Consider the following 15408-nt stretch of genomic DNA (forward strand, 5'->3'; position numbering starts at 1 on the left):
ATCCAAAATACTAAAAAAACACTCAACATTAAATTTTTGGGTAGGATCAACAATTGGATCATCTGGACCTTCATAAAAAAAACAACCTCTTTTTCTTTGTTTGCCGCACTAAAGGGGCAAACACAGGATCTATTTCCATTTCTAAAGCTAGTTCTTTTGCCTCTTCCATCAAATCTTCAAATCCTTTATCTAAACGATAATCTTTCAAAAAAGTAGTCGTGGATTGCAAAACATCAATCACATCTGGGAGATAAATCGTTTGTCTTTGAAGAAGTTTGCTAACAAAGTTAATTCTATTCAGTATTTTACACCACAATACAATGAAACAGAAAAAATTTAAGTTATTTAATTATTTTGCGATTGATTCAGCTTTGCATTGTGCTACCATTGCTGTGTGTGAGTGATCTCTTGAAATTTCGGTCAAAGCAACATAAAATTTCTCCAACCTGGAACCTAAACAGACGAACAGCATCAATTCTTGATGACCATCTGGTGTCAGACAAAGGTTTTACTGTTAGTTTGCCAATGTGTTTTTTCAAGACATTCCAACGAAGTGTGGACCCTGACCAAAAAACATATTTTCTGCACAATAGAAAAGAAAGTTGTTGCATCCCTGCATGACATGGTTGCGTCATTCACTACTAGATTTAAAGTGTGAGCGCTGCAGGGAACATAAAAGGCACGTGAGTTTAAATCAAGGATCCTTTTCTGAACACCTTGGTGTTTGCCTTTCATATGGGAACCATTATCATATCCTTGTCCTCTCATATCACCAAGGGGAATCTTAAGATTTTCAAGTTCAGTCAAAACTGCCTCAGTCAGACCTTCTCCAGTTGAGCTGTGGATTTGAATAAAACCTAAAAATCTTTCTTGTATACAGACTTCTGGTTCAGCAGTAGGAGACTCCCCTTCCTTGATGGACACAAATCTAACAATTATAGCCATTTGTTCACAGAGACTTATGCCTGGGGTACAATCAAGTATAATTGAATAATACTTAGAATTTTTCAATAACTGCATAATTTGTCTCTATTTATTTAGCTATAAGGCTGATTAGTTTGTTCTGAATGTCCTTCCCCAAATAATGTTGGTACATTTCCTTATTTTTAATTTGCTTCAGATGTTCCTGCATAACCATATCAAATGTGCCCAGCATTTCCACAAGTTGCAGATAATAACCATTATTTTCACTATATAATGTTTCACTGCTACCTCTGAAAGCTAAACACTGGCGACCAAGGTACTTTACTATTCCTACAAGCCGTTTAACAACATTTTGCCAATGCTGTGTTTCTGCTAACAAAAATCTCTGGTAAGTAGCATCTATCGTTTTTCCAGATCCAAGTCTTCTACAGAGTCCATTCCAGTCTCTTACAGCAACAAGATGAGAATTAGACATTTCATGAATGCAAAGAATTTGAGACATATTCTTCCAATCATTATATCCTCCGCATGTCAAATTTGTAGTTGTTTTAGTTGCAAATAGCTTACAACAAAAACAAAACACTTTGTCCATCTTAACAGAATAAACCAGCCAGTTTCTAAAGGTTTCTTCTCCGTTTCGCAGCCGTCGCTTGTAATTTGCTTTAGTAAAGCGTCCATTGGATGCATCTTTGGGAAAAACCACATTTGTTTTTTGCTTTGCAGGACCTTTCCTGGCAATAGCATCCCTTAGTGAGGTGGTGAGAGCAGCTGGCCAATCAGCTGGATCAGACAAATCAAGAGTCTCCAAAGTAGAAGATTGTTCCTTCTGCACCAGTTCTTCTCTTTCTTCATCACTTGATCCTTCTGTATCAATAGTCTTTTCAAGAGAGTGTATATATGATGCAGATGATGTTGAAGGTTGCTCATCATCTCCTTGTTCTTGTCTTTCCTCTGCGTTTGCATCACCCAGATTAGCAGCGTCTTGGGTTGTGATGGGCTGTCTGTATGATGCAGCTGATGCTGAAGAATCATCATCCATATCTACTGGATCGTCTGCCAGATTGGAAACTGGTTCTGAAGCAGGAGCATCTTGCTTTCTGATTTTGTGAGAGGTCAAGTACTTCTTTAAATCTCCAGACATCTGCTTCCCAGCTTTTTCTTTCTCTGCTCGTCTCTTTCTGAATGCTGATCCAGAGGATTTCTTTTCTTTATATAGTTTTGGCATTTTGAAGTAGTTTTCCAGCTGAGCTATGTAAACAATAAGAAAGATGTTATATTTTTGTGTGTGGGTGTATGTGTGTAAATGTGTATGTATATGTGTGTCAATGTATGTGTGTGATTTATGTTCTTATGTGAAAGGAAGTATCACAGGTTTATTTCTGCTTTAGAGTGGTGACAGTTTACCCAAAATTCTCTCCCCTTTAAATTGTTTCCAATGATCCATTTTAACTGCTAGAGTGGCTAAAATTGTTTAAAACTATCTCCTTTACCCCTATTTCAGCATTGCTGATTTTGGCTGTGGTATCCACACCTATACTGAATTTTTTTTATACTCAAGTCAAGGCTATTGATAAGCTTAAGTAAACACAGCCAGCAGAAGAAATTACACTCTCTGTGGGGTGTAGGCTTTCTAAGTAATACAATGTTAATTATCCATTATTCTCTCTAAGTATTTAGCTTTTGTTTACAGCCAAACATAAGTAAGCAAGTGTGTGTACACAAAGTGATAACATAAAATATTATACTACTGGCAAGCTCAACCCATTGTAACAGGCTGTGGTTTAAAAGTACAAAACCAGCTAATTGATATACACCAATAAACCTTAAAATGCAATTTCTCAAACAATCTATACAACTGGTATAACAAGTCATTGAAAATACATTAATGGGAAAAAATTGTACAATGTACTACTGTCCCTTTAGTGTAGTTGCTTTGGGTGTTAGTACATTTAGGTTTAGTGTAGTCCACCTAGTATAATGTTAATTGTATTTTGTAAAAAAAATAAAAAAAAATGTATATGGTTAATTGTGATGAGGGTCTGTTGCTGCTAGGGCTATGTTTTAGCCATAAGAAAGCTGTAAGCACATATATTAATAATATTTAGTAATAGTTGCAAAAATAAAGCTGTCTCATTGAAAAGAAAGAAAAAAACACTGTGAGTCTGTGTACAGGCCTGTATCACAGATTCCAATTTTTTTTTCCCAGTGAGATTTATTTATTTGTGCAACTAAATATGTGTTACTATATTTACTCTAAGTAAGATATTTACTTTTGTACTGTATGCAAAGCATTACTTCTTTTTGCCATTTATCATTGTGAATCATACATTTAAAACACACAGTAATGTCAGCATGTATAAAAGAAATCCCACAACAAATTATAATAAATGATTGCATATACCTATAACTGTCTATCTTCAGACTCAGAGAGGTTAAAAATGACATCATTCACCAATCACCAGTGCACCACCACCCCACCAGTCACTCACATTGTTGTGAATCATACATAACATTTAAAAAAAAAAAAAAAAAAAAAAAAAGTAAGGTCAACATGATTGACAGCATCTTTAAAATAAATCAAATCCCACAACAAATTATTATATATAAGTTTATAACTGCAGTTTGTCTAACTTTGTTCAGTCTCACAGAGTGCCGCACTCAGACTCACAGTTGTCACCTCTACCGTGATTCTCACAACACAAGTTCAACTGACTGTTGTCAATTTCACCACCCACCCACGAGCACCGTGGACACATGCCTTGCATCATTCTGCGGCCGTCTGGACTGGCTGAAATAACTTTGCCTTGGGCTTGAAATCAAAGTTTTCTATGTTTTAACCCAGCACATACCATACGTTATTATCCCAATAACTGATCCCAAATCTGATGTGTGATGTTTATTATTTTTTACTTTTTGTCTAAAAAGGTATAAAATAATTTGGTATATGAGAAATTTCAAAGCTGACTCATCAGAATTTAAGGAAATTATATATGGGCCAATGTACTAGAAATATACTGCAGAAATTAGTAACATTATAATTGCTTTTTTTTTTTTTTAAAACAATTTTTATTGAGGAATTATACGATACAGTAAACATGCTTTTATATGAGTGTACAATACAATGTCAAGTTGATATTATAAAATCATGCTTGTGGACCTGAAGTAGTTGTCCTCTTTTTTGTCCCTTTAAATAACAATGCGGACCACTCATAAGTCCTCCATGCTGTATTGTGGGCATAAAGGTAGGGATTGTATATAGTTAAAACAAAAAACAAACAATTTCGACAAAACAAACAGAAACATGGCAGTATACATAACTAAAAATGCAAGTGAGAAGAGACCAGATGATGATTCATGCAAAATATACATTGATTTGTAGAGTCAAACCTCATTTTCTCCCCATAGAACAAATTTCCAGACCACTCTTGGGCCTTTGATTAGTTTGTATCCATACAAAATTGGGGGTTTGTAGAGTTGAGTAAGGTTATATAAACAAAATATTATGAAACATACAAGATAAAACATATTCAGGTCCTCCAGAGACCAAGTTGATTGTTAATAGGCAAGGGACAGTTAATGTCCTGACCCCTACTACCCAGCAATGTGTAATGAGCAGGTGTAAGCTTGTAAACTTGCTATCTCCTGTGACTTTAGAAAGACATAGCTTGCCGTTCTGTGTTGTCTGTAGCTATAAAGCAAGCTATGACATATGTGGCAACAGTTGTCCGGTGGTGCATGTTATCAATATGGGCTAGCATGAAACAGGACAGACCATGATATAGTGTTGAGGACTACATGTAGTCAGAAACTGTAAAACAAGCACCCCTATTGCGATATGCATTATTAATATAAGCTTATGTATTATTGGAACACAATGTTATTAGCCACATCACTGTTGCATATTAGGACTGCACTACCCCCCCATTATGTTGGCATTTGAAAGGTAAGTAGACACTGTAAAACAAATACCAGTTAACAGTACATTTTATAAAGATTAGTCTGTAAAAGGGCTAGTAGTGAGGTGTCAGTAGCCCCTGCGTGATCAAGTGCCGAGGTCTCAAAAAGACATCTTGAAAAACATATCTGCTCAAGAGAGCACAACCCAACATAACATAGCATTAAAAAAGAACTGTAAACTTTAACAGTGGGTCTAAAAGTCAAATGGACCCAAAGACCGGGTTTGCATTTACCAAGTATCAGCCCCCTGGGTCTATGTGCAAGCAAAGCAGCGACTCGTTGTATACACCGATTGTCCTTGGCAAGTTAGTAAGACAACTTTCTCTCTGTAAGTGTCCTATGGAGCTTAAGTTGTTTTTGCCTGCAAGCGGTATAGTATTAGTCCCATTTGGAGAGTCACTGCGGGAGTCAGGTTGGGGTATATTATCCGGTGCGCAAATCTGCTTGCTAGCGCTTGTTTGTGATGTAGTTTTAGCAGCGGGAGACCCCCTCACCGACTCTGTGAGACCGGTTCTGGCAGTAGACAGCATCCATTCGCTAGTGCTGATCGTAGCTGCCTCAACAGTATCAGGGGCAGCAGGGACGATCCCGTCCTTAATCAGGTGGGTTAAGTTGGTCAGGGTACGCCGGGCCTGGCTAAATTGTGTACTTGTAGTGATTTCGCCACTCATCGGCGGTGGTCTCGCAATTAGGGGTTTCTGCTCCAGTAATGTTATATTGAGATCAGCATCAGAGCCCGGCCGCCTGCTGGAGTTAGCCATAGCTATTTTATCTTGAATGGGAGATATGGGAATTTTCCCGTTTAGCGGCCATATATTATGTGCTGTCCCCGCTGTCTCATCGATGCTCTCTGTCTCGGTCTGCGGGTGAAAGTCAGCTAGGGCTGCCTCTTTTTTGGTATGGTTAGTTTTGTCATCCCCCTTCATTTTATGTAAATCTCGCTCTGTCTGCTGTATGAGGGGAATTTCTGTGCATAAAGGTTGGCTCCTTAATGTAGTATCTCTCCTTTCGCCATCTTTGTTTGTGGGTGTTGTAGGAGTATGCACCAGATCTCTTGCCGTTATGTGCTCTATAGAAGATGAAGTGTTATTTGTGCAGTCCAACGGTAGTGATCTCTGATACATTCTAAAGAGAATAGCGTCCAGTTTAGCGAAGCGTTGCTCCAGCTCCTGCTCCATGTCTGTTTCCCATGTAGTCGCCATCTTAAGGTGATCTTGTGGACAGTAACGTGGGTATAGGGGTGCACACTTCTATAGGACTGTTGATCGCAGATTACCTGTTCAATGTAATGTCTCTCCAGAGGAGGGCTATGTGGTATTGAAGAATTGGTAAGCCGGAATATTCCGACAGCACCAGTAACCCCGTTTCTTCCCGGGGGGGGGGGGGGGTGGTTACCTAATAGAGGGCCGCCGCCCTAGGCCTTAATGTTCCGAGCTGAGTCCCCAGAGTCATAAAAACAGCAAGGATAGCAGATATGGGACCACAGCTGCTAGAGTTGTGATATCCTTATAAATTATGTACTAGATCTTGCCGTTAGTACACAATAACCAGCGGTTTATTGTAATTTCGGCCAGAGCCCTCAGAAGATGCGTCCTTCCCTGAACACTGCACGGACACGCCCCTATAATTGCTTTTTAAATTAAAGCAATACTGTTTAGTGGATAAAACTATATGCCTGGCAATACTGAGACTGGTTTATCTTTATATTCTCATAGTATAATATAAAATTTGGATAAACTGTAAATACACATTCAGAATTATTATTCCCTTACCTACTGAGCTAATAATGTGGTGTGGATGGCGACACTATAATGATACTAAAGTATGGATTTCTCAATTAAAGTCACAGGCAGGTGGTGGGTCAGGGACAGTTAAATGACTCAACAAACATCAAAACAAAAATGTGTTTAACCATAACCAAGGAATTTCTGTTTTCAGCTTTGGAAATGCCCAATTTCAGATGCAACAAACAATGAGTTAATTATTCCACTAAATACTGGCTTATACCAATTGTAACGGAAAAAATGTGTTTAATAATGCAAAATAAATAAACTCATTATTTATCTATATGTCTTTTTAGTATTTAATTTGGAAGCGAACAATAAAAACAATTTACAACTATTAGCATGTGATGTCCTTATACAGCACAGATTAAACTTCTGCATGTTTGATATAGAATAACTAAATTCACTCTCTAGCTAAGGTTATATTACTCCAGTCTTTAAAATGATCCTGTCCACACAACAACAATATAACATGAATATATATATATATATATAATAAATATCAATATAAGGTAAGGAATAACAACCTGCTGACAGGCAGTGTCACATTTAATATTGTTTTCTGAAAGGAAGGCAAAATATTTTATTTACAATTACAGTTTGCTTATGCTGCAGTAAACAAAATATTTTATTTACAATTACAGTTTGCTTATGCTGCATTTTGATTCCAGTCCATATTTGGCCATACAGGACATAAATAAGCATAAAAGAGAGGGGAAAGCTGGTAATAACAAAATGTGTTCCCTCATGGTGCATGTGCTCAGTAGGTGGGAGGGAGGAAATGATGGACTAGTAAGCAAATCCTCAATTTGATTAATGTTTAGGTATTTATTCTCATCATCCTTTCCCATTAAGCAATAGAAGTTGACGAGGGTATGGAATTTTTAAGCGCAGCAGAAAAAATAAGCACAGTATTTTCTCTTAAATGTGTTGGAAATCTATCCTTTAGGTGTATTCTCCCAGATGAAACAGCTGATAGTGCTCATTCAAAGCAGCAACCATAGTTCTGTACATTTAATGCTCTGGAGCTGGTATAAAAAGAGATTGGAAAACATTAAAAATAAGAAGTACAGTGACCCTTTAACAGCATAGCATTTATACATGGCTTTCTTTTGCTAAAAAGCATTTTCTGAGTTTCCAATTTTGCAAAATTCCACCTTTTTTGTGAATTTTTGTTTTTGTTTGTGTGTGTCTGAAGCCCTAAGGACTCTGAACTGTGGGAAATCTGGATTTGTTCCATAACATCTTGTTCAAGAGAGGGTGCTATATTGTTAAAGGGCCACTGCATAGTTGCCAACAGTCCCTGATTTACAGGGACAGTCCCTGGATTTTGTTGTATGTCCCTGAAAATCTCTTTTGCACAACATTTGTTGTTTGTGTGTATATGTGTGTGTGTGTGTGTAATATATATATATATATATATATATATATATATATATATATATATATATATATATATATATATATATACATACATACACACAGATAGATGATAAATAGATATAGTGTATTATTTAAATATAATTCATTCCTAATGGAATATTATTATTATTGAATGGGTTCACATATTAGTCTTTCTAATTTTGATGCTGTGTTGTAAAAATAACCATATGCCCAGAATGTGTTCCAGAGACTGGGTAGGTGTAAGAGCTTGGTGCTGTAATCTGTATAATAAACTATGGATACGTCTAAATTATACTATTACTTTCAAATGGGTGTGTTTTGATTGCAGAACTGAGTGGGCGGAGCAGTTGAACAGTAGGTCGTCAATACTCCAGTAACCCGCTTGCTTGCTCTGCTGCAAAGTGTCCCTGGAATTTTTTTTGAAATGTGGCAACTATGCCACTGTACTTATTATTTTTTTTCTTTTTAATGTTTTCAAATGTCTTTTTATACCAGCTCCGCCTCCAGAGCATTACATGTACAGAATTATGGTTGCTGCTTTGAATGAGCATTGATCAATATCAGCTGTTTCATCTGGGAGAATAAGATTACACCAAAAGGATAGATTTCAAACACATACATTTAAGAGAAAATACAGTACAGCGTCCATCCTGTTATTGTTAACATAACAATACATATAATGAAGACAGAGTGTGTAAACTGCCAGTGCCAGTTTATTTATGAAGGGATTCGAGTTCCTGTTAAAAGGGACAGTCTAGTCAAAATTAAACTTTCTTGATTCAGATAGGGCATGCAATTTTAAACAACTTTCCAATTTACTTCTATTATCTAATTTGCTCAATTCTTTAGATATCCTTTGTTGAAAAAATAGCAATGCACATGTGTGAGCCAATCACACAAGGCCTCTATGTGCAGCAACCAATCAGCAGCTACTGAGCATATCTAGATATGCTTTTCAGCAAGTGATATCAAGAGAATGAAACAAATTAGATAATAGTTTAAAATTACATGCTCTTTCTAAATCACAAAAGAAAAAAAAAAATTGGGTTTCATGTCCCTTTAAGGACTTGTTCTACTGTACAGAGGCAGCATGCATTGGTGAGTGACTGTGACTGTTTAGAAAATCTGATGAAGCAGTTTGTTTATGAAGGGATTTTTGAGTTAAGTCCTTAACTTAAAGGGACACTGACCCCAATTTTTTTCTTTCATGATTCAGATAGAAAGTGGCTTAAAATTGCATGCTCTAATTTACTCATGTTATCAATTTTTCTTCGTTCTCTTGCTATCTTTATTTTAAAAAGACGACATCTAAGTTTTTTTTTTTATTCAGAACTCTGGACAGCACTTTTTTTATTGGTGGATGAGTTTATCCACCAATCAGCAAGAACAACCCAGGTTGATCACCAAAAATGGGCCGGCATCTAAACTTACTTTCTTGCATTTCAAATAAAGAAACCAAGAGAATGAAGAAAATTTGATAATAGGAGTAAATTAGAAAGTTGCTTAAAATGTCATGCTCTATCTGAATCACGAAAGAAAAAAATTTGGGTACAGTGTTCTACTGTACAGAGGCAGCATGCATTGGTGAGTGACTGAGTCTGTGACTGTTTAGCAAATCTGATGAAGAAGTTTATTTATGAAGGGAATAAGGGATTTTTGAGTTAAGGACTTGTTCTACTGTACAGAGGCAGCATGCATGGGTGAGTGACTGAGTCTGTGACTGTTTAGCAAATCTGATGAAGAAGTTTATTTATGAAGGGAATAAGGGATTTTTGAGTTAAGGACTTGTTCTACTGTACAGAGGCAGCATGCATGGGTGAGTGACTGTTTAGAAAATATGATGAACTGTGTACTTATTGTTTTAGTTTAGGTTAGGTCACGGTCAGCTGAGTGTAAGGCTTAGCTTCCGAGTCCCGACCTTCAGGTTAGAGTAGATAGTCTAGACAGTGACTACTACTAGTCGACTCGAGACACCCGGGCCCCCCACAGGGCCAGCCATGATCACTGCCAGTGCCACCGTGACCCAGCATTCTGTGCATCAACCACTGTTTTACAAGTATGATCCCTGTCAAATTCAAACATGACCTCTTTTTCTAATTCAATTTTTTTAAAATAAATATGGCATTGCTCCTCTCACACATGCATTACAAGATAAAGGTGCCAAAAAGCAACAACAAGAGCAGTGTGGTTTTTATATAGACCTATTCCAGCCTTGGATGACCGCCAGAGCTATCTGTGTTTTGTATTTTGGGCCAATACAGTATTCCCAATCCCATTCCCTGTAGGTCTATTGATACCACAACAGCACTTCCTATATACAATACAGGGTGCAGCTGCTCACATATAGGGCGGGCCATATGGGGTTAACGTGCTGGCAGACCCCTGCGCCCTGCTATCTTGCTTACTAGTGTGACAGTGTCCACTGGGTAGTAGAAGGACTAATATTAAAAGCATTTTATCTGGGAGAAGAACGAGTTTTTGTCCTGCTGACTGCTGTTTGTTTTGTTGATATACTTAGAAATTCATTTTCCCTTCTCCTACTCCCCCCTTTATCTCCCTCCCCCCCTCGTGAAGTGAAATCTCTGCTCATTATTTCATTTGCTATCTTGATTGGTCCTTTACCGCAAATTATAATTAAGCCATGATGACACCATGATTTTTCAGAAATTCCTACCTACCGTAACCTGGCTGGCTGCTGCTCTGCTCTCTCTGACTACTGACACAGTGAAGTCTCTTCTTCTGCCTGGCTGACCTGCTAGCCTTAGTCGTCTGATGATGATCTGGGACTGCGACCCGTCCCCTCAACGGAACCTGAGGCTGACCTCCTCACAAGTCACGTCACGTGGCACAGAGATGGTGGCTGGCTCAGGCTGCTTGTCACATGGAGACCGTACGTTCCCTCTCACTCAGAGTAAGTCAAGTGACGTCATCAGGTAGTCTGGCAGTCAGTCAGACGAGTCAGCAATGCGAGGCTGTGTGCTGCGCAAGGCAAGTAAGCTCCGCCTCTGCCTCCCTCGTCGTCGTCATCACCACTAGTCCTCCATCCACCCACTGACTGAGCGTCGCAGTGTTGTAAAACTTGATCATCAACTGTGTGCATAAGTAACAGACCAATTCACTGACACTACACACTAGTCATCACATAGGGAGGGCGGGCGGGGGGGGCGACATTCGGCACACAGATATCAAATTTTTTTTTAATGATAGGCAGCAGTCGGCAATTCAGCACTGCTCTCAGGCGGCAGCCTATACTGCCTAATACAAAAAAACGCTGGCCCTGAGTCTGGAGAGTAAGTTTGATGAAAATATACAGTGACTTAAATTAAATAAAAGTAAATTTAATTATTTCAATGGAAGCTACTTGAATTATTAGAACTACACTTAAAGTGGACATTGCTTATTTAAATACTTACATCCCAGTTAAGCAAGGTACTTTATCCCAGAAACATCTAATAGAATAACAGCAACAAGGTTTTTTTTTCTTTTAAGGGCTCGATGAGTGAGAAATTATTTGTTTAAATACCACTGCCACCAGCTTTTAACTATAATATAATGATAATTAAGCTTTTTTAGACACACAGTTTGGTGCTGATGCAGCTGCCTGGAGCCTTGGCATTTATTGAGTGCAAAGTAGTCATTTATTGTCCTCTGTATGCTCAGAAGCCATCTTCATTATCTTGTGAATCTAAAATACAGAACAAACATCTCAACTGCTGAGTTCTACACTCTAACATTGGAAGTGAAAGTGCCCTGGGCCCTCTACAAATACAGGCACTCACATTGGATTTATTTATTTATTTTACTTAGTCATCTTGCCGTTCTGTTGGCATGGTGCCTTTTTATATTAATACACTCATTTCATTGACTAACAACTAGTATACAAAATTGTATCTGGCTCTATTGGATATTCATGTTGCTTGTCATATCAATTAACAAGATGCAGTTATTTTAATTAAAGGGACACTGTACCCAAAAATTTTTCTTTTGTAATTCAGAAAGAGCATGCAATTTTAAGCAAATTTCTAATTTACTGCTATTATCATTTTTTCTTCATTCTCTTGCTATCATTATTTGAAAAAGAAGGCATCTAAGCTTTTTTTGGGTTTCAGTACTCTGGACAGCACTTTTTTATTGGTGGATGAATTTATCCACCAATCAGCAAGGACAACCCAGGTTGTTCACCAAAAATGGGCCGGCATCTAAACTTACATTCTTGCATTTCAAATAAAGATACCAAGAGAATGAAGAAAATTTGATAATAGGAGTAAATTATAAAGTTGCTTAAAATTTCATGCTCAATCTGAATCACAAAAGAAAAATTTTGGGTACAGTGTCCCTTTAAACTGAGTAGCCTTAGCAATCCCCTGAGCTTTAGAAAAAGAGAACTCATACAGGGAAGCCTTGAATCTCATAAAAGGTTTGTAAGATGCCTGATGAGTATATCAGGGGAAATGAATTAAATTGGTACAGTACACACTCACACCGACTACATCTGACCTCCTGAGTGTGACTAGTGCAGTGCCACATTTTAATTATGGTGTGCTGGGCCCTGGGCTTCATTTTATTGTTGGGGGCAATTGAATGGGGGCTGGGGCATAATTATTACAGGGGGGATTCATTATATTGTTGGGGGCTGGGGAAATCATTTTATTGCTGGGGGTATCATATTTTTGTTGGGGGCATAATTTTATTGTAGGGGAGATGGGACATAATTTTATTGCTGGGGCATCATTTTTTTTGCAGGGGGGCCTGGGGGCATATTTTTATTGCAGGGGGGCTTCATTTTATTGCAGTGGTGCTGGGGGCATCATTTTATTGCTGGATGCCTCATTTATTGCAGGGGTGCTGGGGGCATCATATTTTTGTTGGGGGCATCATTTTATTGCAGTCGGGCTGGGGGCTTCATTTTATTGCTGGGTGTATCATTTATTGCAGGGGTGCTGGGGGCATCATTTTATTGCAGGTGGCTGTGGGCATCATTTTATTGCAAGGGGGCATCATTTTATTGCAGGGGCCCAGGGGACTGGACATTATTGTATTGCAGTGGGGCTTCATTTTATTGCAGTGGGGATGGGGCATCATTTTATTGCTGGGGCATCATTGCAGGGGGGCTGGTGGAATCATTTATTGCAGGGGGGCTGGGGGCATCATTTTATTGCAGGGGGGATTCATTTTATTGCTGGGGGCATCATTTATTGCAGTGGGGATGGGACATAATTTTATTGCAGGGGGACTGGGCATCATTTTATTGCTGGGGGCATCATTTTATTGCAGGGGCAATCATTTTATTGCAGGGGGCATCATTGCAGTGGGGCTGGGGGAATAATTTATTGCAGGGGGGCTGGGGACATCATTTTATTGCTGTGGAATCATTGCAGTGGGGCTGGGGGCTTCATTTCATTTTATTGCTGGGGGCACCATTTATTTAATTTAAATATTGTGTGGGCTGTGTACACCTGTGTATGTGTCTGAGTGTGTGGATGTATGTGTATATAAATATCTTTCTGTGTATTATATCTGTGTGGAACAGTGCATTGCCCCATTTATTAAGTATTTTTTGTTCTGGGTAGAGGCCCCGGGCTATGCCTAGGGACCTACACTTGCTAGGGCCGGCCCTGGCGTCTCTAATGTTCTTGTTATCATAAGAAAACACATAAAAATAAAGCCCAGTTCAATTCAACTATTCCTAATTGTCAGCATAATTATTCATTATATACATAAACAGTTGTTCCAATAGTACAAATGGTATATTGCAATATATACAATGTTATAGTGTTCCACGTTAGTGGATTTATGTTTTTTTATATATAAAATGTTGTGCATTATCTTAAATGATTTCCCCGCCCTGTGGGGCGGAGATTGGGCGGGGTTGGGGGCGGAGAGAAAGGGGGCCCATTTTGTCATCCTGCCTTGGGCCCCGCAATGGCTAGGGCTGGCCCTGTTGCCAATTACATGAAAGAAAATGGATTTTTGTGCTTTCTGGAGCTAGAATAGTTTAGAAATTGCTTTGTTAACCCTTTCATTCACACATCTCACTCACAGCCTCACCTGCACAGTCTGATCAGGAGAGGTGGTTGTGACAGATAATATTGTCACGGCTAAGTAAGAGTTAACCGCTTGTTCAGGTGTGTCTCCTGATAAAGTTACTTCCCCTTTAAATAAGTAATATATATGAGTTTGATATGTAGCCTTTTAAGTTAGATTGGAGGAAAATGCCAGGAATATAATCTCCCAAAACAGAGTAAGGCACAAAAATATGGTAAGCAGAATAGTGTAGCAATAATTCCTTAGTTATACCAGGCAGGCAATAAGCAGTTAATTCAGTGAAAGCACACAGAGTAGCTGCAATTGATTTAGGCACGTTGTTAGTACAGGCAAGCTGAATAGGCAGTCTGATATTACAAGCAAGCTGAATAGGCAGTCTGATATTATAAGCAAGCTGAATAGACAGTCTGATATTACAAGCAAGCTGAATAGACAGTCTGATATTACAAGCAAGCTGAATAGGCAGTCTGATATTACAAGCAAGCTGAATAGGCAGTCTGATATTACAAGCAAGCTGAATAGGCAGTCTGATATTACAAGCAAGCTGAATAGGCAGTCTGATATTATAAGCAAGCTGAATAGGCAGTCTGATATTACAAGCAAGCTGAATAGGCAGTCTGATATTACAAGCAAGCTGATTAGGCAGTTTGATATTACAAGCAAGCTGAATAGACAGTCTGATATTACAAGCAAGCTGATTAAATTCTGAGGATGTTACAGTGTCCGGTTACCAAGTTAAGATTTGTTAGCAGAACAGACAGGAGAGAAAACACCTTACCAGATTCAGTTCTTTAGGAGAGGTGAGAGTTACCGGAGTCTGCAGCTGAGAGCGGCTTGAGAAGAGAGATGCAGGGAATACAATGTCCTCAGATAGTGCAAGGAAACTTTTTAATTATAACTGACTGCTTCAGAGCTGGAGAAGGAGATTAGCAAACTTCTTCAATAAACCAGCAATGAAGCAGAGGAAGTGGGGCATTTGATCCAAAACAGGAAATGAGGTAACTGCTTTGTTAAGGTGGACATGTAATAATATAAGAAAATGCCTTCTTAAGGTGGAAATGAACATGACAAATATAAAGGAAAGGTCCAAATAATGTGAATAAAAACAACCATGCACTGAAGCAAGGAAGAAACTTTCAAAGATCAAAAACCAGGAACAGCTGTAGCAATTCTGAGGCCGGACAGATAGCTCAGCATGCTAAGGCACTGTGGCTGAGCTCTGTAGCAACCCAAGAGTTGCAGGTTCAATCCACAGTGAGGTCCACTCAGCCTTTCATCCTTCTGAGGTCAATAA

The 15408-nt window shown here is 38.5% G+C and overlaps 1 protein-coding gene across 1 annotated transcript; it reads right to left on the reverse strand.

Moving 5' to 3' along the window:
- Nucleotides 1-1033: 1033 nt before the first annotated feature.
- Nucleotides 1034-15067, reverse strand: LOC128636307 (zinc finger MYM-type protein 5-like). The gene is made up of 2 exons (XM_053689338.1): nt 14893-15067; nt 1034-2172 (listed from the first exon to the last, which is right to left on the reverse strand). Exon 2 carries the CDS (start codon nt 2147-2149, stop codon nt 1034-1036), a length of 1116 nt encoding a protein of 371 aa, XP_053545313.1. The 5' UTR covers nt 2150-2172; nt 14893-15067.
- Between the last annotated feature and the right edge of the window lie 341 nt (nt 15068-15408).

This window comes from Bombina bombina, chromosome 7 (assembly GCF_027579735.1).
Source record: "Bombina bombina isolate aBomBom1 chromosome 7, aBomBom1.pri, whole genome shotgun sequence".
Taxonomy (NCBI): Eukaryota; Metazoa; Chordata; class Amphibia; order Anura; family Bombinatoridae; genus Bombina; species Bombina bombina.